Below are 26031 nucleotides of genomic sequence, written 5' to 3' on the forward strand. Positions count from 1 at the left end.
TACCAATAGGTGCCCTTCTTTGCGAGGCATTGGAAACCCTCCCTGGTCTTTGTGGTTGAATCTGTGTTTGAAATTCACTGTTCGACTGAGGGACCTTACAGATAATTGTATGTGTGGGGTACAGAGATTAGGAAGTCATTCAATGTTAAACATTATTATTGCACACATAGTGTGTACATGCAATTTATTATGTGACTTGCTAAGCACATTTTTACTCCTGAACTTATTTAGGCTTGCCATAACAAAGGGGTTGAATACTTATTGACTCAAGACATTTTAGCTTTTCATTTTTTATGAATTTGCAAAAATGTCTAAAAACATAATTCCAGTTTGACATTATGGGGTATTGTGTGCAGGCCCGTGACACAAATCACAATTTAATAAATTTTAAATTCAGGCTGAAACACAACACATTTTGGAAAAAGTAAAGGGGGGTGAATTATTTTCTGAGGGCGCTGTAGCTTCACAGAGGTGTGGGATCTGACCAAAGCACAACAAGCAGGGCTAAATATATATTTATAGAAACCGATAGGATGACTGAGCTAAAGACCTTGTTGGTTTTTCAGCCACGTACATGGGTAATCTCAGTGTTTGAACAGGTGTGCTGAAAGGGAAAAGTTTAACATAAATACACTAAATATCAGTATAACCTGTCAAGAATTGCATAACAGGATGGTTTTTGTGTGCTAGAAATGTGTCCAAACTATTTTTTATTGACCTCTGTGTTACAGTGAGAACCATGGGTCAAGTGTAAATGGGTCAGGGGTTACTTGGCTGCTAGTTTGAAAAGAAACAGACACCATTGGGAAGATCTTTGAAAATGAAAAGGTTTAAATAGGTTAACTTCATAATGAATAAACCAATAAATGACATTATGTACATCACATTCTCTCCACTGATGTGGAGTAGAGTCCCACAAGATCTGTCCAAATATGATTGTGTGAAAATAATCAACAGAATTAGATGTTTTCCTAACAACCTGAAAGGGTTCAGATATACATTTTATATTATACATTTTTACCTTACCAAACTGGGTGGAAATCACGTTACCAGGTCAATTTAGGACTGTTAGGCAGGCTCGAGAGGACACGGCCACTAGGCAGACTAGAACAGCATACACTTTTCTCAATGGGTAGAAGCCCGACAGCAGTATCTCAGTAAATGCCTTAAAGGGGAATTTCAGTATTTTACACCTTCATGTTAGATGGATCCTCCCCCTGAAGTTTGTCTATGGGCCAGGAGAAACTGTAATCCATGGTTAAGATGTTTAAGAATTGAAGAAGCCTAATCATTTAAAGTTACGTCAAACCAAATAATTCAGTTAATTTGTCTATGGTTTTTTTAACGGTCACTGCATGCCCACATCACTCCCATTGATTTTAAACCAGCAGAGGCTGAAGTTAGCTGAAGTTTGTAGTGGCTATTAGAAGAAAAACCAAACCATGTATTACAGTTTTTCCTGATCCATAGATTACTTTCAGGGGCAGGAACCATCTAAAATTAAGTTGTAAAATACTGAACTTTCCCTTTAACCCCAACCCTTTTTTTGGTGTATTTTCTTAAAACTACATTGTTGGTTAAGGGTTTGTAAGTAAGCATTTCACTGTAAGGTACACCTGTTGTATTCAGCGCATGTGACAAATCAAATCTGATTTGACTAACTCTAACCCTAAACCTAACCATAGCAAGCTGTTGCATATCAACAGAGTTGTAGTTGATAGTCTGTTGATGGTTTGAGCCGCTGTAGATCATCTATAGGGGATTATCCAAATAAAGTGTGACCCAATGTTTTTGTAATTATTGTCTGAGATAACCATTTCCGTCCATTACAGTACTGTATAGAGTTTATATCTTGACCAGAAACAAAGCATAATCAATCATTTAAACGTTAGTGCCGTGAAATGAAACACAATAATTTGATGCATGTATCTTTAATCATGAATTTCTTTCAAGATTATCAAGAGACAACAATGGATAAAATAATCTGATTGTAGGAAGAATCAGTTATAGATTCAGCATGACCTTCTGGTACAGTATTGGTATTTCCAGCGACGATCTCTGAAAGTACACAAGACAAACAGACATTTTGTTCCTGTTAGTTTTGTAGTCAATTCATCATTTCCTGAAGCTTGTTTAATCCAACAGCAAGAATATGACACACAGATACTGTAGATACACACACACACAGAGAGAGAGAGAGAGAAAATACTTGGAATCCATTACATTAGCATACAGTACCAATGAATAATCATACTCACTCATGCTTGTTTTCATGGTAGCTTTCAGCTGCAATCAGGTAGGAATTTGGTGGGACATTAAAAGTGAAGGCCTCATCAAACCAGTTTACGTAGTTAGTCCACTGGCAGGTATCAGTACAGAAGTTGCTGGCTCCACAGCAGGTGAACTTCCATCTGTACAATGGTGGAAATGAGGTTTGAATTATGATATATTTTTTGTATTGACCTTGTAATTCACATTATAGTAGGGTTGTTCAACAAAAACAGTGCCTCCGTCAACCCTGTGTCACTTCTAGGATTTTACACCATTTAATCCCCAAAGGTCTCTAATTTTCACCATCATTGTAAAGCCTTAGTTATTTTTGTTTGATTTGACGAAGTCATTTCTTGAAGATTTGTATTTATTTCATGTGAATAGTGATTCATTTACATCTCACCTTCTGTCCTCATGCTTGTTCTCATGATAGCTGTTCATCCCTGTGATGACCTGGTGGCTTGGGCATTGGTAGCTGAAAGGTTTGTCGAAGTCATTTACGTAGGAAGATGTGAAGCAGTTAGTTGCTGAGTCCAACGTGGCTTTGCACCCAAAGTCCCACAGACGGTCTTCATGTTTGTTGTGATGCTCACTAAAATTGGATAAATACATTACAATGCACAAATTAATAGTTGAATTTATACGAAAACATTTATGCAGGTTGAAGGTTTTATTGTTGCCCAACATATTTTGGCCGGAATGCAATTGCAATAACCTAAATCCAAAATACAGAGTTAAACCAGTTTAATTTCTCAAAATGGAAAATTGCAACAGAAAGATTTTACATTTACAATTGCAAATCTGAATCAACAGCAACACTGTTGATATTCAACAGCTTGACAGGGTGAGGGTTAACTCAGCACTGCAGCAGTAAAAAGCACGCTCTGATTTGGAAACCTGTGCTTGTGAGTCAGTGGAGAATTCAGGTTTTGGAGAAGATTGGTTGTATGGAATATAAGGAATCACCTCACTATGCGAGAGATGGATTGTCCTGAGGGGCAATTAAAATCTAACGGCTGGTCATAGCTGTTCTGCCAGCGGAGGTCTGCAACACACAAACAAGGGCACAATAAAAACGTAATTGATTACCGTAGTAATCGGCACCTCCTTCTCCTTTTTTAAAGATTTCTGACCACACACATTGCTTTTTGATTGAAATATTAAGTCCACATTTTGAGTTACTCTGCTACACATATGCTCAGGCTTTAATCCACAACCTCACATGTAACATAAAGCATACCTTTTCCGTTGACCAACACACCAGTAAGAAGCAGAATAAAGACGTCGGCTCTCTTCATGGCTTTTCAGAGGCTTTTGAGGGGCCCAAACTAAAATCAGCAAGTTTGGTGCTCCATTTATAGACAGATGCGATATGTGTCCTTGCTGGACCTTAGGCCACGTACGTGGGTAATCTCAGTGTTTGAGCAGGTGTATTGCAGTCTAAAAAATATTGCAGTCAATTCATGTTATACTGAACAAACATGCAACATGCAACAATTTCAAAGATTTTACTGAGTTACAGTTCATATAAGGAAATCAGTCAATTGAAATCCATTAGGCCCTAATCTATGGATTTCACATGATTGGGCGGGGGGCTCAGCCATGGGTGGGCTTGGGAGGGCGTAGGCCCATCCACTTGGGAGCCAGGCCAAGCAGAATTTGTTTTTCCCAACAAAAGGGCTTTATTACAGACAGAAATACTCAGTTTCATCAGCTGTTCGGGTGGCTGGTGTCAGACTATCTGGCAGGTGAAGGATCCGGATGTGGAGGTCCTGTGCTGGCGTGCTTACATGTGGTCTGCGGTTGGACATACTGCTAAATTCCCTAAAACGACATTGGAGGCAGCTTATGGTAGAGAAATTAACATTAAATTCTCTGGCAACAGCTCTGGTGGACATTCCTGCAGTCAGCATGCCAATTGCACTCTCCCTCAAAGCTTGAGACATCTGTGGCATTGTTAAGTGACAAAACTGCTCATTTTAGAGTGGCCTTTTATTGATGAACAATCCCTCTAAAGTCTCAGTTTATAGTCATTCTCATGGTTTACGGGGAAGCAAGTAATAATTTCTTTCCCAGGGGTTCATTGGTTGGCTGTTACAGTAGTTCCACAATTACACAAGACTGACAATATCTTCGAAAATGTTTATTTGTCAGAAAATCTATTTATAATCAATAAACTACATTTTGTACATTGGATTCACATTACATCTGTACAACAATACAACAACGCCTTATAATAATAATTGACAGGTATTGAGAGGTATGTGTGTACTCTCAGAGTGATGTCTCTTTGGGGTCCTTGGTCTCTGTTGCTGCAGGCCTGAAGGACAGAATCTCTGTGAATGTGTGACCTGTAGGAGATATTATCACAAGAAATTACTAATTAGTTACTCTGTAGACTATAGATTTTTCTTCCTCTTTCTTTCTCTCAAGCTGAACGTGTTATCACACATCCATCTCCCTCATCTCTTCCTTGTCATCTTTCTCTCCTTCTATCATGTGGAATGACCAAAGGAATGTTTTTCCTTAAGCCCTTTTCCTAGGGAAAGAGATACCTAATCAGTTGCTGAATGCGTTCAACCGAAAAGCGTCTTCTGTATTTAACCCAACCCCTCTTAATCAGAGCAGGGCAGGGGGCTGCCTTAATTAACATCCACGTCATCAGCACCCAGGGAGCAGTTGTTGCCTTGCACATGGGCAGAATTGCATAATTTTCTACCTTGCCAGCTTGGGGATTCGAACCAATGACCTTTCAGTTACCTGCCCAACGGTCTTAACCTCTAGGCTACCAGCCACCTCATCCTCCATCGCTCCCCCTTTTTTCCTCTGCCTGTATCTCCTTCTCTCTCTCCCTCCCTCCCTCCCTCCCTCCCTCCCTCCCTCCCTCCCTCCCTCCCTCCCTCCCTCCCTCCCTCCCTCCTCCCCAGCATCTCTCTCTCTCTCCCATATCTTCCTCCCCCTCTCCCTGCTCTCCATCTCTTTCTTCAGCTTCCCTCCATCCTTCTCTCACGTTTCCACTGCTCCAGGAGCAGGTCTGTGTTGTCCATGGAGTGATCGTAGGGCTGGGCCTCAGTCTCCTCCTCTGGTTCTCTGAACTCGCTGAAAAAGGGCATGGCCAGCGCCTCCGACGCACTCACCCGCCTCTCAGGGTCCAGCAACAGCATGCGCTCCAGCACACACACCGCTGCCACACAGAGAGGTATACAGTGTCTCTAGCTGTGTTATGGTCAGAAGGACACTCCTGACAATAGTTAGAAACAGTTGCTGTTTTGTAAACCACCGTTTTTGATCCTTTAGTAATAGACTGTCAAATTCAACTAACTGCATGTTCACATCATAGTATTGAACGTCTGCTCACCATCTGAGCTAGCTTTGGAAAAAAGAAAGTGCAAATCTTTCTTTGGTACTTTGGGAAGGCTCCGTATGTAGTTTTTGGCCTGTTGGAAGAGGAGCAGATTTACCTGGGAGTGTATGTGGTATTCTATTCCTATGTACTCTAGTAGGCTGTGTTTGCTTTGAATGTGTACTATCTGAATGTATTTTGAGCGCCCACATGACTTACATCTTGGCTTTGTAGCTTTGTAACAAAGTCTGCAGTGGGTGTACCAGTGATCTTCATGATCTCTTTCAGTTGGTCCAGGTCTGTGCTCACCCAGGGGTCAAGGGTCATAGCTCATGTGGTACAGGAAGTCACATTCACATGCTGCTCATACTATATATGCTTAGCCATAATAAGCTTACAGAACTAGTCTTTGACAGGTTGATAACATATAATTATGCTAATTTGCCTGGCAGGATCATTATTCTGCAATAGTTGTGTGGGGTGAAGACAGAGAGTAGTAAACACTGAAAAAGGATACGGTCATTTCCTTTGAACAGCGGCTTCCCCAGCAGCATCTCCGCCATGATGCAGCCCACCGACCAGATATCCACTGACGATAGAAGAGGTCAAAGACATACATAGGACTGAATGGTCTTTCAGTAGCACATTGCTACCAAACTGCTACCATACCAGTGAGTTCAATTACAGAGATATTGTACACAAATTGTACAAAGAGATAGATCTCCATAGGACCTCATACTGTAGGATATTTTTCTGGTTACAATAGCATGATTAATCATGGTGATAACACAGTTTTTGACATTAGAAAGTACTGCCATCTTGTGGACAAAGAAGGCAGCCTTGAATGAGTGTATGAGAGAGACTCACCAGTCTGGGTATAGTGCATCCAATTGAGGATTACCTCAGGGGCTCTGTACCAGCGAGTGACGACGTACCCCGTCATCTCTGTGTCCGTCTGCCGAGCCAGCCCGAAGTCAAGAATCTGAGACAGACAGAGAGAGAATTGCTTTGGCTACATTGGATTGTCCCTTTATTGACAATAAAGCACAGGAGGTTGGTGGCACCTTAATTGGGGAGGACGGGCTCGTGGTAATGGCATGAGTGGAATAGTACAACGGTATCAAATACATGGTTTCCAGGTGTTTGATGCCATTCCATTTGCTCCATTCCAGCCATTAGTATGATCTGTCCTCCCCTCAGCAGCCTCCACTTCAATAAAGTGTATTTCAGTTCAATCGAAAGAGAGCGAGACTGAACAGGGAGAGCACAGTGCTTATCACAGGTCTGGTAGCAATATACACTGCTCAAAAAAATAAAGGGAACACTTAAACAACACAATGTAACTCCAAGTCAATCACACTTCTGTGAAATCAAACTGTCCACTTAGGAAGCAACACTGATTGACAATAAATTTCACATGCTGTTGTGCAAATGGAATAGACAAAAGGTGGAAATTATAGGCAATTAGCAAGACACCCCAATAAATGAATGGTTCTACAGGTGGTGACCACAGACCACTTCTCAGTTCCTATGCTTCCTGGCTGATGTTTTGGTCACTTTTGAATGCTGGCGGTGCTTTCACTCTAGTGGTAGCATGAGACGGAGTCTACAACCCACACAAGTGGCTCAGGTAGTGCAGTTCATCCAGGATGGCACATCAATGCGAGCTGTGGCAAAAAGGTTTGCTGTGTCTGTCAGCGTAGTGTCCAGAGCATGGAGGCGCTACCAGGAGACAGGCCAGTACATCAGGAGACGTGGAGGAGGCCGTAGGAGGGCAACAACCCAGCAGCAGGACCGCTACCTCCGCCTTTGTGCAAGGAGGAGCACTACCAGAGCCCTGCAAAATGACCTCCAGCAGGCCACAAATGTGCATGTGTCTGCTCAAACGGTCAGAAACAGACTCCATGAGGGTGGTATGAGGGCCCGACGTCCACAGGTGGGGGTTGTGCTTACAGCCCAACACCGTGCAGGACGTTTGGCATTTGCCAGAGAACACCAAGTTTGGCAAATTCGCCACTGGCGCCCTGTGCTCTTCACAGATGAAAGCAGGTTCACACTGAGCACATGAGCACATGTGACAGACGTGACAGAGTCTGGAGACGCCGTGGAGAACGTTCTGCTGCCTGCAACATCCTCCAGCATGACCGGTTTGGCGGTGGGTCAGTCATGGTGTGGGGTGGCATTTCTTTGTGGGGCTGCACAGCCCTCCATGTGCTCGCCAGAGGTAGCCTGACTGCCATTAGGTACCGAGATGAGATCCTCAGACCCCTTGTGAAACCATATGCTGACACATGCACATTTGTGGCCTGCTGGAGGTCATTTTGCAGGGCTCTGGTAGTGCTCCTCCTTGCACAAAGGCGGAGGTAGCGGTCCTGCTGCTGGGTTGTTGCCCTCCTACGGCCTCCTCCACGTCTCCTGATGTACTGGCCTGTCTCCTGGTAGCGCCTCCATGCTCTGGACACTACGCTGACAGACACAGCAAACCTTTTTGCCACAGCTCGCATTGATGTGCCATCCTGGATGAACTGCACTACCTGAGCCACTTGTGTGGGTTGTAGACTCCGTCTCATGCTACCACTAGAGTGAAAGCACCCCCAGCATTCAAAAGTGACCAAAACATCAGCCAGGAAGCATAGGAACTGAGAAGCGGTCTGTGGTCACCACCTGCAGAACCATTCCTTTATTGGGGGTGTCTTGCTAATTGCCTATAATTTCCACCTTTTGTCTATTCCATTTTCACAACAGCATGTGAAATTTATTGTCAATCAGTGTTGCTTCCTAAGTGGACAGTTTGATTTCACAGAAGTGTGATTGACTTGGAGTTACATTGTGTTGTTTAAGTGTTCCCTTTATTTTTTTGAGCAGTGTATATATATATATGTAGTACCTTCAGCTCACAGTCTTCGTTGACAGACAAATTTCCAGGTTTGAGATCCTGTTGATATTTAGAAAAATGACATTATCATGCTGCCAGATTGACGCAAACACACGCAAGCACACACACAAAGAGCTTATGATGTGGAAAACGGCATGAATAGCAGTGGGCGTGAAAAAGAGCAAGGGCCCCAACCCCAATGCACATAGTTGAAAGGTCAGAGGTTACGCACCCTGTGGATGATCCCTGCAGAGTGGATATACTGTGGGGAGACACAAAAGACCAGGAAAAGAGAAAGCCTTAAAATTAGAAAAAGAAGGTGGTATTCAAGTATATTCTGGGAAACATTTAAACCTTCTGTATAAACTGCCTTTATTTTGTATCATATTTGAATGTTGGGGATAAAATGAGCATTTGTAGGTATATATTTTAAACTGCTTAGAATTGTATATATATATATATATTGTTCTTTTGAGTGCATGTGTATGTATGCAACTCTAACCTTGAGTCCTTTCAGCATTTGATAGACCAGGAATTGCACCCTCTCCTGTGACAATCTCTCCATCTTCATCAGTTTCCCCAGATCAGTACCCATAAATGGCATTACCAGGTAACTGCGAATGACAGGAGAAAAGGAAAAAATATATACTTTATTGTGAATAAAAACATTCAATATATGAACAGGAAGGGTATTGGACAAAGAGGTACTTACAAGTCATGAAACCTGTCCAATGAGATCTCAGAAGTGAACACATCCAGCAGTCCAATCACCTAATCCAAACCAATCAAAGAATACCAGAAAATAAATAGAATAGCTCAATTATAGATTAACTGGAGAATTTTTTTTGTGCATCATGTATCTCAATTACAGCATCAGGAAATGATTCCCACTTGAAGTTACACATGTGTGATATGGGGTGTGTCTCTGTCGTTCTAGTGATATGGGGTGTGTCTCTGTCGTTCTAGAGTGAGCCACTGACTAAAGTAGATGTTGCTATGAGGCATTTTTTCCACAACATGTATTGGCTTCCTTCTCAGCCTTTCCTTGTGTACCATTATTAAACTCTACCTACTCACTGTATACCCAGTAGACCTCTGAAATCAGTGGTCACCAAGTCCAACCCTGGTCCAGGAGAGCTACAACATGTAATTTAACCTTTATTTAACTAGGCAAGTCAGTTAAGAACAAATGCTTATTTACAATGACAGCCTACGGGGGAACAGTGGGTTAACTGTCTTGTTCAGGGGCAGAATGACTGATTTTTACCTTGTCAGCTCGGGGATTCAATCCAGCAACCTTTTGGTTACTGGCCCAACGCTCTAACCACGAGGCTACCTGCCGCCCCAAGTTGAATGCCTGATTCAACTTCTCAAATCAAGACTCAGAACCTGTGCCTGCCTCAAATGAACAGCTCTATAATCTTGATATGATGTGTTTCTGTTTAGTATTATGGGTTGTGATGTGAATATTACCAATGTGATCTTTCTGACTACTCTGCTACTGACTAATTGCCAATCATAAGGAACAGCTGTGTTTGTCTCACTCTGTGCAAAAATGAAACCATCACTGCTCTCTGCACGCAGCCTAGGCCATAAATCAAATCAAATCAAATCAAATGTATTTATATAGCCCTTCTTACATCAGCTGATATCTCAAAGTGCTGTACAGAAACCCAGCCTAAAACCCCAAACAGCAAGCAATGCAGGTGTAGAAGCACGGTGGCTAGGAAAAACTCCCTAGAAAGGCCAAAACCTAGGAAGAAACCTAGAGAGGAACCAGACTATGAGGGGTGGCCAGTCCTCTTCTGGCTGTGCCGGGTGGAGATTATAACAGAACATGGCCAAGATGTTCAAATGTTCATAAATGACCAGCATGGTCAAATAATAATAATCACAGTAGTTGTCGAGGGTGCAGCAAGTCAGCACCTCAGGAGTAAATGTCAGTTGGCTTTTCATAGCCGATCATTAAGAGTATCTCTACCGCTCCTGCTGTCTCTAGAGAGTTGAAAACAGCAGGTCTGGGACAGGTAGCTATGGATAAAAGTGAGTTTTAAATGCAGTACTGTAGAGTTGCGCCATTTCATTTTTAGACAAGGCCTAATTAGTGGTGTGAAACAGACACCTTTTCTATTTATGAGAAAAAATGATGAGGTGCGTATTTCAGGAAAGGCCCTCACATTTTCGTGCTTCATGTGCTTGAGGAGCCGGAGCTCTCTGTAGGCCCTCTTGGCGAAGAGCTTTGACTGGAAGGGTCTGTGGAGCTTCTTGATGGCCACCCTCACCCCAGTCCTGTGGTCCTGGGCGGAACTGCAGCAAGAAATGTAGGTACAGGGAAGAAAACATTTTAGCAATGTTGGCCATTGGTGGTAGCCTACTGAAGGACCCAACTCTTATTTTTTTATTGAATGCTTGATTAATTATTTCTTTAAAATAATTTACATCCAAAGATCAGGTTTTATAATCAAATGTTCACAAAGACATTCTTGGGTATTTCTGGAATTCAAGTAGAAACATTTGGTCGGCATATCCCAAGAAACATTGCGCAAAGACCCAGAACAGATGTAGGCCGATGCACTTAAATCTAAATCTTCTGCTCACTAAAATCCAACAAACAATGAGGCCAATGGGGGTTCTTTGTTATGCTTTTCCCGACTTCACAAAGCCAAAAAGGTCCCTGCCGTGTAAGCTATGCTTAGGAATGAAACAGAAACCGCATAATGTAAAGGTTGTGTCTTCATTATTCATCAAATAGCACCGATGTTTGTTGATGATTTAATTCGGACACAATCCAGCGCTCCACTGCACAAAAACTTCCTTTTGACATAACCACATGAAGAATGCATGAGATGAACAGTTCAACAACAAAAAAAACACGATGCTTATTTTAGGAACAAGTCACGTCTAGTTGTGGCTTGGTTTGTGTTGCCTTCACAGAGGCTATTGTTAACTCCAAATTCGACATTTACGAAGAGTAGCCTACCCATGTTTGATGATTAAACTCGTATAAAACTCACCATACTGTCCCATACGCGCCAGTCCCCACCTGCTTTAGCTCGCGGTATCGTTCTGGAACCTCCCATGCCGTTTTGTTTACCTCCTGTCGGTAAAATCCTGTCCGCGTGCGGACTGACATATCCAAATCGATTTGGGGGTCAATGTATCCCCAGCTAACTCTTAATTCAGGGATAATGAGCCGTTGTTGTGCATGAGACACCACCACCTACACACTCTCTAGCACTCGGCAAATGCGCAATGCAATCCGTTGACCGACAGTGGTCTCCAGTGACACGACTAAAGAACCGTAATCAGTGACTGGTCTCACTCGTTTCTAAAACGTCAACGGTATCACTGGTGAACAAACCATCGCCTGGTGGCATGACCTCTCTGGATTTTGTCAGAAAAAGGTAAACAATAGAACACACTCCCTGTGCTATTGATGGGTGTGTCTGTGTCCAGACTAATTTTAACATTTTAGTAATTTATCAGATGCTCTTTATCCAGATTAAGGTTATGAGCCTTGCTCAAGGGCACATGGGCATATTTTTCACCTAGTCGACTCAGGGATTCGAACCAGCAACACTCTTAACAGCTAGGCTACCTGCCGCCCTGGCTCCTTATTGTCTTACAATCAAGTTATAAGGAATGTTGCCAAAATGCTGTCTGTTGCAATGAGATAGCGAAGAGAGCTAGCCTAGCCTGAAGATAGGGATGAAAGTTATTTTAGTATTTCCCTGGCCTCCCTTGGTCAGCCTTCCTTTCTGCTTTGCTGATAGTGTTGTTGCTGTTTATATACAGGCTCAGAAGTAAAAATGTACATGTAGGCCACACACACACACACACACACACACACACACACACACACAGTAAGATAACTGGTGATGAATTTAGCTTTTATTGATGACGAGGAAGAAGAGGATACATGTGTCGTCATGATGATCAGAAGGATGGTCTCTCATAATACTGCCTCTGTTCTGTGGCTGAGAGATTACGACATAGTTCGATGCCTGCAGGCATGTTTGCTGGAAACATACAAGAATGGACCTTGAAGGCAAATTGACACACACACACAAACACACACAGAAAAGGCCATGTATACTCAGACTTGGAACCCATAAAGCACTGGAAAGCTACTGTGTGTGGGCTGGGAGTATTGATGGAACTTTGGCCATGTGGAGGAGGAATGAGTAGGCCGTAACTCTAGAGTAAAGTGGTCTTTCATAATGCCACAACATGCTATGCACATGACAGATTCTCACCACTGACATAGTGCTGATAGGCTGCTGCGTGATACTTGAAAACGTAAAGGAATTTGTCCATACAACAACAGACTTAATCATTTTTGGGAGAAAACAAGACTGGATTGATGCACACATTCATGACGTTAACAAGACAGGGAATAGATCGATTTGATTTATTCTGAATATGTGTAACCAAATGTTTACTTGTTCATGCTGCATAGTGGTGTTATAACTGTTGTAATAGAGTTGAGTTGGTTGACATCAATTGTCATGGCATTATGACACAGAGTTGACATTCGGTTATTGATTGAAAATGCATACGGCAGAAATTTTACAGTTAAACTTCATGCCACCATAGAATGAAAAGACACTTGTTTTTTTAAACATACAGTTTTGTATACATTCATCTTTTTTGCAGTTCTATTTAAATCCACCAACATTTGTACATGACACATACAGGACCGTAAATAGTCAAACATCAACCGAGAGAGTATTTTGGATTATCTCTACTGTAATTGAGGCATTGTGTATATGATTGTTGTTGTAGTTCTTGGGGTAGTATATGTTGCAGTTCCAGAACATGTTTTTTACTGAAAATTGAATTATTTTACTCCCCTGTAATTCGTTCACCTCAGTACGCCCCTTTAAAACCTGCTGAATATTAGACCTCTGAAACTACAACATTCAGACCTATTGTAAATCCAATTGAATCTGCATAATGCATCTGGGATTCACTGTGGGTAATGGTATCTGTGGGAGTCACTGTGGGTAATGGTATCTGTGGGATTCACTGTGGGTAATGGTATCTGTGGGAGTCACTGTGGGTAATGGTATCTGTGGGAGTCACTGTGGGTAATAGTATCTGCTGACTGTTCAGATGTAAACTTCAGCTATAAGTTTTGGTTTCTCAACAGAGCCAGGGACTAGTAAAACCTGTTGGACTGGAGCCAAGTGGAATCTGAAATGGGTGATACCAGCAACAAATGCATAGCCTACATACAGGTAACTGCCAAAATAATGGAAACACTTGAGTTAATAAGAGATACAAAGAGCACATTGAAAGCAGGTGCTTCCACATAGGTGTGGTTTCTGAGTTAATTAATCAATTAACATCCCATCATGTTTAGGGTCATGTATAACAATTCTGGGCAGGCCATTATTTTGGCCACCATGGCTATGCCCCCATAGGATGACAATGCCCCCATCGACAGGGGACGAATGGTTACTGAATGGTTCGATGTGCATGAAAACGATGTAAACCATATGCCATGGCCGTCTCAGTCACCAGATCTCAACCCAATTGAACACTTATGGGAGATTCTGGAGCGGCACCTGAGATAGTGTTTTCCACCACCTTCAACAAAACACCAAATTATGGAATTTCCCATGGAAGAATGGTGTCGCATCCGTCTAATAGAGTTCCAGAAACTTTGCCAAGGTGCATTGAATCTGCTCTGGCTTGTGTTGGCCCAATGCCCTATTAAAACACTTTATGTTGATGTATTCTTTATGTTGGCAGTTACCTGTACATTGGGACATATCTACATAGCATTTGCAGCAATGCAGTTATGTCTCCGTAAACAAAACACTACCACCGGTGTACAGCCACTAATCCTGTCCATGTACAGTATATCTCTGTCATTGGTCATTCAGTGGCATATTGGTGGGTGTTGGGGGATGTTGTGCAGTAACAGCACAAAGGGCATTCATTGGTCTATTTCAAGGGAGGAACCATCTTATGTAAGTTTCTGTGAAATAACAGATATTTGCTACAACTAAAATAGAAATATGATAAAATGTGTGGAAAATTCTTCACAACAATTCACTAGAACCCTCTGTCATAAAACTGTCATTACCATGACATAACAGGTGTTATAAGCAGACTTAAACTGACATCCGTTATGACTGCTTATAAAATGTCTTCATGACGAAAGATTTACAGTAGCCCATAGCCAATGACCATTTACCAGTTGGACCCTTAGGTAGGTTTGAAAACCCTAGTGCTACTTTCTCTCTCTGTCTCTGTCTCTCTCTCCTACCTCTCTTCAACAGACTGTAAACATATACCTATCAAAACATGCTCCCTGTAATCATCATAATGTGCGTATTCTTATCACTTTCAGTTCAACCAGACCTCCCCTCTCCCTGCTCCCCTTTTACAAAACTCCTGACAGGCAGTCAAATAGCCAGTCACAGTGAGCAAGGGGAGGGGTGTCATGCCTCTAGGGGACACAGCATTGTTTCTGCTTGGCCCGCGGTCTCTCTTTCTCTCGGATCCTCCCGCCTCCCCAACGCCGGCAGACAGACGGAGACAAGACGGCGGTCCTTCCTCAGCTGACGGGACAGACCGAGCAGAAGGAGGCAGGGTTTGTCTTTCACTGTTCCACCTGTAGACTACTCGTCTCGCTGACAGGCGCTTTGATTCCATTCATCTCCTCGAACACCAGCTCTGTATAGGGGGATGGAGAGAGAGAGAAAGAAGATGAGGTGAAGAAAGAGGGATGAACAAAAGGTGAGGAGGAAGAGAGAACGTTTAGTTCTGGTCAAGAACATAGCAGAAAATAACTGTTGAATCTTTAAAAAAGAGAATCCCTCTTAACCTTCTCCACTCCAGCCACCCTCCATCTCTCTCTCTCTAGCTCTCTCACCTTTCCACTCCTCTAGCGTGCGGTCCTTGCTCTCCAGCGTCTGGTCGTAGGGCAGGGCCTCTGGTTCGTCATCCGGGTCGTGGTACTGGGAGAAATAAGGGTGGGAGAGAGCCTCACTGGCAGAGATACGCCCATCACAGTCCAGAACCAGCATGCGCTTCAGTAGATCCACAGCTGAGGGAGAGAGGGAGAGGGAGGGAGAGAGAAGAATGGAAATGCAGAGAGAAAGATGGAGACCGAGATTAAGATGCAGGCACAAAGGGAAAAATACTAACAAAGCTGCCTTATGTAATCCATAGCCTTGGGTGACTATAGCCTTGGGTTAAAATTTGCCTCCAGAAAATTCAGTTATCGGGTATGACTCAGTCTCACCAATTGGGTTGGCTCCTCTGAATATCTTCTCTAAGTCCTGCTGGGGCATGAAGGGTAGAGACTGGATATATTTCTGAGCCTGTGAATGGGAAGCAATGTACAACGACACACGTGACAATGTGTACAGTACATTGCAGGGCCAATTGATCCATCAATTGAGAAATCAATCATGCTACAAGCAAAATATTGAATAATCGATCATCAAATTAGTCAATCAATTACACCGATCAATGGATGTCAGGGGATCATCAGTATCATTAAAGCATTGCTATAGCTAATGATCCATTCAACTTTCCCATCTCTCCCTCTATTTCTCCATCTTCTCACATGTTCAGAGGAGATCTTCTGTAGAAGGTCAGGGGTCGGGGTGCCCACCACCTCCATAATCCTCTTCAGCTGGTCGATATCTTAGATTAGGAGGGGTTAATTAAGGGCCATCATGATGGTGAAAAAGTAATTTGGTTGGCAGGACCAACTCTTTAGGTAGAACAACTGACTGAAGTTAGGCATACTTGACTTTGCTAGAACAGTGTTCTAGTGTTAGTTTTATCCAGGACAGCATACTCCAACATTTGAGGACCCAATACAGACATACAAAGCAGTAAATCACATTCCTATTTGTTTCAGTCTTTAGACTCTGTACAGTGACAGCCAATACAATTCAGTCCATTGTGAACTTCCTTTCCTTTCAGTCACTCTCAATACACCTCCCCTTCAGACAGAAAGGCTATATCTCTAGATGGGATTGTGATGCAAATCTGGGAGGAGCTGATGTGTGTCCATAGAGCAGTATTGGTGGTAACAGCGCTGGAGAGTGGTTGTGGAGTGTAGTGCACTCAGTCTCAAGCCATGTCCGTGTTAGTGAAGGATACAGTCGTTGCCTGGAAACAGGACCTTCCCCTTCAGCAGCTCTCCCATGATGCATCCCACTGACCAGATATCCACTGTAACAGAGGCATTAACATTCAGTCGTCATAACAACAGGATTTTACGATTAGCCATAACGGCACAGATATTGCTAGCAAATTTTTCTTTCTGGATAGAACTGCATGATGATAGAGTATGTGTTTGGTTGTTATATTAGAAGGTGTCTGGTAATATGTGGTGTGAAATGAGAATCTTGGTTTTATGATCATTTTTGGGTTGTGTGAGTGTGGATCTGTACCTGTCTGATTGTAGTGCATCCAGTTAAGCATGATCTCTGGCGCTCGATACCAGCGAGTCGCCACGTACCCAGTCATCTCATCATCCGTCTGTCTGGCCAATCCAAAGTCAAGGATCTGGGGGAGAGAGAGACACAGGTTGTCATGGTGATAGCCATTACCGAGTGGGGGAGAGGTTATGTTGTGATTGTCTGAGGTGTTGAGGAGTTGGGTGGCTGGGTCACTGGTCTTACCCTCAGCTCGCAGTCCTCGTTCACTGCCACGTTACTTGGTTTCAGGTCCTGTGAGACAGACACATGAAAAGACAGACCGGTCAACACAAAGACTGTCTGAAGGACAGGGGGAAAGAAAGGGAGAAAGCCATGTACACAGACAGACCGAAAAGCAGGCAGGCAGGCAGCCAGCCAGACAGACAGACAGACAAAGTGATGTATGGATAGGGCAGACAGATAGACAGACAGGTTGAAACGTATACTGGGTTTTACAAGCTGGGTGTAAGGCCTACAAGCACATGCAACAAGAAGCTCTCAACACACAATCTCTCTCTAACACACTCACACAATATGATATGATCTACTTACACACATACCGGTACATTCTAAATACAGAATTGCCTTTTAAAGCCAACAAAGCACTCAGGAGAGGCAATTGCTATCCAGGAGACTGCCTTTATGAAAAGAGGGGATCAGGAAAAATGAAAAGAGTGGGCAAGTAGAGAAGAGGAAAGCCACCACTCACTCTGTGGATCAGTCCTGCTGAATGGATGTACTGTTCAGGGAGAGACGGAAAAGGGACATGGCAGCGGGGTGGGGGGGAGGAGTGGGGGGAGAGAGGAAAGAAAGGAGAGAGAGAGAGAGAGGTCAACAGTGTATTCTAACATTGTCCCCTGTCTAAAAGGGTCTACATTTTTTGTTAATTCCTTGGTAACTAGGTTTGCTAGTTACTTGGCTGGCTGGTCAGTCCCCTGTTAACTGTGTTGCCTAGTGAGCCAGGCATAATGTAGCTTTCAAACTTAGCAGTATATCCGAGTTTATAATCAAATGTGAAGGTACAGTATATATACCATTTCAGAGGATGTTAAGGGATATTCTAGTAAATTATAGCCAGTTGTTTTATAGTATAAAAAGGATCATCATGGTGTTTGAGGTTCAATTGTGGCACATTGAAATACTTAACAGTTGCCTTTGAGTTAAAACAATTATTATCAGGGAAGGTTGCTTTGTACTGTCAGTGTATGGGATAGTATGTAAAAAAAAACATGTCTAAACATGATACATTGGGGGGTTAACTACCTTGAGGCCTCTGAGCAGCTGGTAAATAAGAAACTGCACATGCTCATCAGAGAGACGCTGGAATTTGACTATGTTGTTCAGGTCTGCCCCCATCAAGTTGGTTACCAGGTAGCTGGAAAGAGGAGGAGGAGGGAGCAGGAGGGGACTTTTTGAACAGTGCGTGGTGATGTTCCAATTCAGTTAGAGAGTACATGCCTTGAATCCTGGTTAAAAGCTCTATTTAAATGCAATATGTCATCATCAGAATAATCATGACAGTATAATCACTGTATGGGGTATGTTGGACATCCTAGTGCTCGTTCAGTAGCCACTCACACTTCATGGAAGTCCTCTAGCGATGCAGCAGGGGAGAATACATCCAGTAGTCCTATCACCTGTTCAGGGAGAAGGTTGATGCCAAAGAGTTACAACTCTATTGTGCATTATCAAGGCAATTTAGGTCAACTAGTCAACACCGGAGGTCTTCAACCACTCCTTACTCACGTTCTCATGTTTCATGTGCTTGAGTAGCCGGAGCTCGCGGTACGAGCGCCTACTGTGGATAAGGGACTGGAAAGGCCGAGACAGCTTCTTCACCGCCACCTTCTGTCGTAGCCGCACGTCATATGCTGAGCTGTGGGGGGGTGAGCGACAGCAGATTACACAATGAAATGCATTGCTTTTAAACATGTTGATCATTACATTATTAGATTCATTATTGTTTCCTTTTAAGTGCAAATGTATGTCTGAGTAGTGTACTGGTGCTGCGCTGCCGTCTCCGTTGTTGACAGTGTTATTTATACTTAGGCAGTATTTGGTGCAACATCTTACTCAATTCTGATGTTGCACAGAGAGAAGGAGTGTTATGGGAAATGAAAAAGAGACTAGGCAATAACATTATAGAGGAATGAAGAGACAAAGGAGTGTACTGTAGAAGGAGTAGAGAAGGTCAGAGAGAGATTGAGGGAGAGCAAGAGATGAGGGAGGGGACAGGAAGTACCAGACAGGAAATAAAAGTGTTTGAGAAATCGAAAGAAACTGGACAGAAGGAAAGAAGAAGCAGTAAAGGAGATAAGAGGAAGTGTGAAGAAAAGAGGAAGGAGAGGCAGCACAGAGCCACAACGGCACGAGAAGTTAAAACAACCATGTAAATCACTGTCATTATCAACCTGACCTTTAACCCCTTTAACCAGCCTGCGAGGAGCACTACACCATTACTACGATGTTACCTGCGGCCTGCCATGTGTACAACACAAGGCCATGCACATATCTGAAGGCATCGCCTTCAGACAAGGCCAAGTGCACACACACACACACACACACACACACACACACACACACACACACACACACACACACACACACACACACACACACACACACACAAGTCCTCTGCCATCTCATCTTCCATACATGGCTGTCCACCTCACTGCCCACAACTCCACAGGCAGGCTATGCATCGATTTCTGCAACTGACTGTCTTCCATCTCAGAACGTTTTATCAGCCGTTACAGTAATGCAGCGCAATATCTGATGCAAAGTAATTTGGCTTTCTCTCTATCTCACTCTCTCTCTCTTCATCTAGCTATCTATATTGACTTTAGACTTAAGCATATGCAATCATTCAAAGGAAATAGTGGGGCATACATTAAAGCATCTGCCAGAGCATCTTGTTTGCACCTAGAATTAAAAATGAAGGATGCTTGCTTTTATTCTCCAGCATCTTGCTCCCCACAGCGGCTTGCATGTTAACACTGATAGACAGTTCCATGTACTTGAGATTCTATTTCATGTGTGCTTTCATCCTAGAGCTTGTCCTCTCACGTTGTAAACAAACTCTGCACAACAGCGTCGGCTAAATGGCACCGAAGCGACATGATAATAGCTCTTTAAGCAGCCAAGCCCCTACAAATACCACACACTCACAGTAGCCATGATTTGCATAGTGTTGCTGCAACAGTTGAAATGGGCACATGGAATTGAGTTCTTTTGACTACATGAAGCATTCATGATGCATGCGCAAACATTTGCACAACGCTATATTACTGTTACATAACGTTACACCAACAAAGAGTTTCCCAGTTCCATTGTGAAGAATATGTTCAGTATCATGGACAAGTTCTAAACCCATCAGTCAGAACGAATTAGAGTTATATTACTGGCCAAGACGTTCCAACTTCCTTTCAGGAGACCGATGGAAGGAAAAGTAACCATTGAAATTGAATTAGGGGTTTACAGTCTGCATGCTGAGTGGGAAATGAGAAATGATACGACTTGGGAAAGCGAAGGGAAGTGCCAGTACGATGTCTCAAGAATGACAACTATTGTCATTATGTGTGACTGGTGTTTTGCAGTCTATGAAAAGCTTTCCAGTTATTGGAATAAATTCTATTTGAAGTAGCAACCACGTTTGTGAAAATCTCAGACATTCCAATGTATTTTAAATGTGCATTTTCATTCAGATATGAGTTTTGATGTCTGCTGGTGTAATGATGGAAAACTAATACATGTGTCTATGTGATGTTCTGCATGGTATACAGTGAATGTGTGATATGAGTCTGCTTTAGTGCATGTACGATAATACCTCTGTCTGGTGGCGACACCATTGAGAGCAGCTTGGCTGGCTGCATCACCGCTTGGTATGGCAGCTGCTTGGCATCCGACCGTAAGGCGCTACAGAGAGTAGTGCGTATGGCCCAGTACATCACTGGGGCCAAGCTCCCTGCCATCCAGAACTTCTATACCAGGCGGTGTAGGAGGAAGGCCCTAAAAATTGTCAAAGACTCCTGCCACCCAAGTTATAGACTGTTCTCTCTGCTACCACAGGGCAAGCGGTACCGGAGCACCAAATTCTAAGACCAAAAAGCTCCTGAACAGCTTCTACCCCCAAGCCATAAGATTGCTGAACAGTTAATCAAATGGCTACACTGACTATTTGCCAGGGGTGTAAAATACTTTGAAGTACTACTTACAGTGGGGCAAAAAAGTATTTAGTCAGCCACCAATTGTGCAAGTTCTCCCACTTAAAAAGATGAGAGAGGCCTGTAATTTTCATCATAGGTACACTTCAACTATGACAGACAAAATGAGAAAAAAAAATCCAGAAAATCATATTGTAGGATTTTTAATGAATGTATTTGCAAATTATGGTGGAAAATAAGTATTTGGTCACCTACAAACAAGCAAGATTTCTGGCTCTCACAGACCTGTAACTTCTTCTTTAAGAGGCTCCTCTGCCCTCCACTCGTTACCTGTATTAATGGCACCTGTTTGAACTTGTTATCAGTATAAAAGACACCTGTCCACAACCTCAAACAGTCACACTCCAAACTCCACTATGGCCAAGACCAAAGAGCTGTCAAAGGACACCAGAAACAAAATTGTAGACCTGCACCAGGCTGGGAAGACTGAATCTGCAATAGGTAAGCAGCTTGGTTTGAAGAAATCAACTGTGGGAACAATTATTAGGAAATGGAAGACATACAAGACCACTGATAATCTCCCTCGATCTGGGGCTCCACGCAAGATCTCACCCCGTGGGGTCAAAATGATCACAAGAACGGTGAGCAAAAATCCCAGAACCACACGGGGGGACCTAGTGAATGACCTGCAGAGAGCTGGGACCAAAGTAACAAAGCCTACCATCAGCAAGGGCATTGAAGATGAAACGTGGCTGGATCTTTCAGCATTTAATTTACTGTTTATATTTGACAACTTTTACTTTACTACATACATTTTCCCTGACACCCGAAAGTACTCATTACATTTTGAATGCTAAGCAGGACAGAAAATGGTCCAATTCACACACGTATCAAGAGAACCTCTCATAGTAGGTCATTCCTACTAAACACAAATGCTTTGTTTGTAAATTATGTCTGTTGGAGTGTGACTCTGGCTAGCCGTAAATTTTTAATTTTGTGTCGTCTGGTTTGCTTAATATAATGAATTTTACTTTTGATACTTAAGTATATTTAAAACCAAATACATTTAGACTTTTACTCAAGTAGTATTTTAAGGGATGACTTTCACTTTTACTTTACTTTTAATCAAAGTATGACAATTGGGTACTTTTTTTCCACCACTGCTATTTCAATTGACCCCTTTTTTATTTGCACTGACTCTGTTGCACTGGCTTTATGCACACTCACTGGACTCTACCCACACACTCACACATACTACACTGACACTCCTACACACATACACACTGCGTAAGCTCACACACACAAAACAAACACATACACTCACAGATAGACATACTTTCACACTCATCACATACACTGCTGCTACTTTGTTTATCACCTATCCTGATTGCCTAGTCACCTTTACCCCTACCTACATGTACATACTGTATTACCTCAACTACCTCGTACCCCTGCACATTGACTCCATACCGGTGCTCCTTGTATATATTTTTCTTACTTTTTAACTCTGCATTGTTGGGAAAGGGCTCGTAAGTAAGCATTTCACGGTAAAGTCTACATCTGTTGTATTAGGCACATGTGACAAATATTTCATTTTGTATGGGCCTTTCTGATCAGATCCTTGACAGGCAAACAATCTCAGGAAGCTTTGCAGGGAGATTGAGGAGCACCAACGATTAATATAATGACTCCAATTTTCCTCTGTATCCTCCGAAGTAATGTCCCTGGACCCCCAAGGCTCTCCCCGTCCCAACCCCCTATAAAATACCTTCCCGACTCCCAAACCCCCACCCCTCTGCTAATCAATCAGCTCTGCCATGGAGAAGACGGTGACAATGACTGGAGCACAGCCTGAACAATGCAGGGCTCAGAGAGAGAGAGAAAGAGAGAGGGAGATTGTGTGCAAGAATGTGAGTGTCCTTGCTGGCTAGACTGGTACTATGAGCAGTGGTGCCATTTTGTAGGTGTAGCAGATCACATGACTGCATTGCTCTGCATCTTGGTTGAAGGTGTATTAGATGGGTTTGTGAATCCACATAAATAAAGAGTTTTGTTTTTAACTGTAGAGAATTGTATTAGTCAAAAGAAGCAGACACAGGGATGGTCTTTGTTTGAATTGTTGCTATGCTATCATGTCTACCTACTCAGCTTCCAAGGTCTTCATCAAATCAAACAGACATAACTGTGCCGACTTCACCATGATTACACAGCGGAGTAGTAAATCACTGCAGTTCTTCCCATCAATCAGCTACGCTAAACTTCCATTAAATCGAATTGACCAATAAAGGCTTAGATATTGCTTGAGCTAACATGTAGTTTCTGTGCCTCCCTTCTCTTCCAGGTCTGCTGCATCACAGATGTCTGTTGTCTGTCCTCCTGGGCTGATCCTCAGAAGATCACATCCTCACTTCCCTCTGTTCTAGGAGCTGCAAACCCATTGGATTGACACGCCATGGTTGGCTGTTTTACCAGCAAATAAACAACAAAGAGAGCTGTGCCCACAATGTACATCTAATCTATCTACCAGTGCTTTTATAGTAAAAGCAGACATTGAAACCGCCAAGCACTTAATTTCCCTTCCCACTTAATTTCCCTTCCCAATATGGATATGCAATATGGATTGCGTGTATGACACTCAAGCCGAGGTGCACACATCACCATGACACCTCGCCATGGCAACGGTGTCTCTTCTCCCGCAACAGACAAAGAGTGATACAAAATTAAAACAAGGAAATATTGCCCAACCCACGTGTGAGAAAAAGGAACTTGTTCATGTGGAAATGTAGACTATAAGAACCACCTCGTTGGGCTAGACAGCGGTGTGTGTTTGTGTGCGTGAGAGAGAGAGAGTATTTACTGTATGGGGAGGAGATCACGTTGTGAAATTGAAGTCTGTTATTCGGTCAACAGACTGGTAGTCATGAATACAATGTTGAGATGTATTCCCTAGGTCCCTCTTCACTGTCTGAAGTGAACATACGCATATCAAAGATAAAAGTCCATAACAGCACAAATGTCTGAAAAAAACGAAACAATTCAAGATATCTGCAGTCAGAAACACTGAGGTGGCCCCTACACATGCCCATGGCTTTACAGATGTGTCATGCATCCTTCAGTTGTTCAGTGCAGATCCCCCCGAAGTGCCGTCCCTGTTATTAGTAGCCACAAAAGCCTTATGGAACTAATGTATCCTATTGGGAACTGTCACGATTCAGAGGATCTCCCGTAGCGCGTGGTTGCAGGTGCGATGCGCCGATAACTCCTAATTGTTTCCTCTTTCGGTATGGGAATCGTATGGGGCAGACTGAATCAGCTACTGTACATGCGAAGCTTCAGGTGTTTAAAGCCTCCGCACCGAGAGGCAACAACTGCAGACAGTCTGCGGTTGGAGTGATGACGCCCAGTATTTGGGAATGGTGTCAACGACAGATAAATCAATCAAATGGAAAACGAAGCCTTTATGACAGCATCATATTGATACAAATAGAGTAGTCTAGTGAATCCACATTGAACAAACATGAAAATAACATTGATGACTTTCTCGTGCATAACAACTAACTGGCCTACATTAACATTAATTATATTAAATCAGCCTAATAACTCAATAACCTCAATAATAACAAGACTGGTAATTCCAATATGATCCAATAATGCATATTCATAATACAAATCATAAGACTAAATTATGTTTTCCTCTGCATTGTATTGTGTTTCTGGACCTCTTTGCAGCCTCGCCCCTCCCTCTTTCATATAGCCTACTCACCATACCGAACCGTAGGCCCCCGAGCCCACGGGAGTCAGGTTCTGGTACCGCTCGGGAACCTCCCATACAGTCTTGTTCAGCTCCTGCCGATAGTAGCCTGGTCTGGCCGACATTTTTACCGTAAATAAAACGAGCTCTCAGTACTGGACTGATTGCTCTGTCTGCACAATCCGTGGTAACTGTCTCCGACTGCGTGCACAGAGGGGAGCTGCTGGCTCTCTCTCCCTCTTTCTCTCTCTCTCTCTCTCTCTCTCTCTCAATTCAAGGGCTTTATTGGCATGGGAAACATATTTAAAAATTGCCAAAGCAAGTGAAGTAGAAAATAAACAAAAGTATCTATATTTCTCTCTCTCTCGATATTTCTGAGAAGGGGGTATTGTAAGTAGAGAGATCGAGCTGGTAATAGATTCTGAGCACGATGTCTCAGACATGGGGGGTGCTAAGTGGAAGGGCGGATGAGATAGGGGAGTGATTCATATCATTAATCTATTAGGATAGGCTACTGCAAATAATATTGTTACCCATAGTCTATGTATATGTATATATATATTTTTTTAAATAAATGGGATTATGTCTCCAAAATGCATGTTTTTGCCAAGCTCAATGGTTCAATTGATTTGAGTTTATGGCACCTTGTTGCATCAATATGGCCCATCAGTGCAGACGTGTCAATTTCACAGAAGTCACAGTTATCGCATGAAATGCATACATCATAACAAAATACCAATATTGTCATTATAACTATGTAGCTGTCTCTCCTACAATAGGCTACAGTGATCACACAAAAGTGAAATACTACATTTTCATTTCAATAATATTTTCTTTACTTTTATCTACTCTATTTTTAAACAAACAAATTAGTACAGTTAATAACAGTCACAGCCATGGTTATGAGTAAACATACAGTATCATTAAGTAATAGAATGTGATAGTAAAAATGATAAGTAAAAGTAGTAATAATAATTATAATAATAGTGGTTTAATAATATAATGAATTGAAATGCAGGCCCTTTCCAGACCCTGAGTGTGGTGTCTGTCTGCGGACTGTCCAGGCTGCCATGGAGAGCCCTCTAGTGGAGATCTGTTAAAACATCATATACAGGATGAGAGGACATGGATGAGATGACATCTATGTATCTTTAATGACTAGACCTTGCTATTTTGTT

General features: G+C 42.7%; 3 protein-coding genes and 1 long non-coding RNA gene across 5 annotated transcripts; 1 reads left to right on the forward strand and 3 right to left on the reverse strand.

The window, feature by feature from the left end:
* Positions 1-1915: 1915 nt before the first annotated feature.
* LOC120032266 (hemagglutinin/amebocyte aggregation factor-like) lies at positions 1916-3664 on the reverse strand. Its single transcript, XM_038978277.1, has 5 exons — positions 3512-3664; positions 3238-3316; positions 2675-2863; positions 2259-2411; positions 1916-2058 (listed from the first exon to the last, which is right to left on the reverse strand). The coding sequence occupies exons 1-5, from the start codon at positions 3567-3569 to the stop codon at positions 2013-2015; spliced, it is 525 nt and encodes a 174-aa protein (XP_038834205.1). The 5' UTR covers positions 3570-3664; the 3' UTR covers positions 1916-2012.
* A 729-nt stretch (positions 3665-4393) lies between these two features.
* Positions 4394-11821, reverse strand: LOC120031745 (mitogen-activated protein kinase 12-like). Of its 2 annotated transcripts, XM_038977535.1 has the most exons (12): positions 11504-11817; positions 10667-10796; positions 9202-9260; positions 8992-9103; positions 8722-8751; positions 8502-8549; positions 6482-6596; positions 6132-6203; positions 5834-5913; positions 5630-5708; positions 5282-5455; positions 4394-4622 (listed from the first exon to the last, which is right to left on the reverse strand). In XM_038977535.1, exons 1-12 carry the CDS (start codon positions 11620-11622, stop codon positions 4546-4548), a joined length of 1095 nt encoding a protein of 364 aa, XP_038833463.1. In that variant the 5' UTR covers positions 11623-11817; the 3' UTR covers positions 4394-4545. The 2 variants fall into 2 exon arrangements, with proteins under 2 accessions (XP_038833463.1, XP_038833464.1); XM_038977536.1 differs by lacking the exon at positions 4394-4622 and having other exon boundaries at positions 5395-5512; positions 11504-11821.
* LOC120031748 lies at positions 11554-23599 on the forward strand. Its single transcript, XR_005473761.1, has 3 exons — positions 11554-11893; positions 13642-13729; positions 23444-23599. It is a non-coding gene; the product is annotated as an uncharacterized LOC120031748 (long non-coding RNA).
* Positions 14095-25102, reverse strand: LOC120031746 (mitogen-activated protein kinase 11-like). The gene is made up of 12 exons (XM_038977537.1): positions 24866-25102; positions 18686-18815; positions 18518-18576; positions 18203-18314; positions 17649-17678; positions 17144-17191; positions 16913-17027; positions 16620-16691; positions 16075-16154; positions 15748-15826; positions 15376-15549; positions 14095-15176 (listed from the first exon to the last, which is right to left on the reverse strand). The coding sequence occupies exons 1-12, from the start codon at positions 24976-24978 to the stop codon at positions 15103-15105; spliced, it is 1086 nt and encodes a 361-aa protein (XP_038833465.1). The 5' UTR covers positions 24979-25102; the 3' UTR covers positions 14095-15102.
* Positions 25103-26031: the final 929 nt, after the last annotated feature.

Source organism: Salvelinus namaycush, chromosome 38 (assembly GCF_016432855.1).
Source record: "Salvelinus namaycush isolate Seneca chromosome 38, SaNama_1.0, whole genome shotgun sequence".
Classification (NCBI taxonomy): domain Eukaryota; kingdom Metazoa; phylum Chordata; class Actinopteri; order Salmoniformes; family Salmonidae; genus Salvelinus; species Salvelinus namaycush.

What these genes read in the sequence shown, in the direction of transcription:
- LOC120031745 (XM_038977535.1), bottom strand. Translation starts at nt 11,622, where the DNA reads ATGTCAGTCCGCACGCGGACAGGATTTTACCGACAGGAGGTAAACAAA. An exon ending in CTGCAGGGATCATCCACAGG is followed by an intron (nt 8,550 to 8,721) that starts GTGCGTAACCTC and finishes AAATATCAACAG; the next exon opens with GATCTCAAACCTGGAAATTT. An exon ending in GATGCACTATACCCAGACTG is followed by an intron (nt 6,204 to 6,481) that starts GTGAGTCTCTCT and finishes TTCTATCGTCAG; the next exon opens with TGGATATCTGGTCGGTGGGC.
- LOC120031746 (XM_038977537.1), bottom strand. Translation starts at nt 24,978, where the DNA reads ATGTCGGCCAGACCAGGCTACTATCGGCAGGAGCTGAACAAGACTGTA. An exon ending in CTAGAGGACTTCCATGAAGT is followed by an intron (nt 18,315 to 18,517) that starts GTGAGTGGCTAC and finishes TCCTCTTTCCAG; the next exon opens with CTACCTGGTAACCAACTTGA. An exon ending in AGAAGATCTCCTCTGAACAT is followed by an intron (nt 15,827 to 16,074) that starts GTGAGAAGATGG and finishes TCCCATTCACAG; the next exon opens with GCTCAGAAATATATCCAGTC.
- LOC120032266 (XM_038978277.1), bottom strand. Translation starts at nt 3,569, where the DNA reads ATGAAGAGAGCCGACGTCTTTATTCTGCTTCTTACTGGTGTGTTGGTC. An exon ending in TGTGTTGGTCAACGGAAAAG is followed by an intron (nt 3,317 to 3,511) that starts GTATGCTTTATG and finishes TGTGTGTTGCAG; the next exon opens with ACCTCCGCTGGCAGAACAGC. An exon ending in AACAAGCATGAGGACAGAAG is followed by an intron (nt 2,412 to 2,674) that starts GTGAGATGTAAA and finishes ACCATTGTACAG; the next exon opens with ATGGAAGTTCACCTGCTGTG.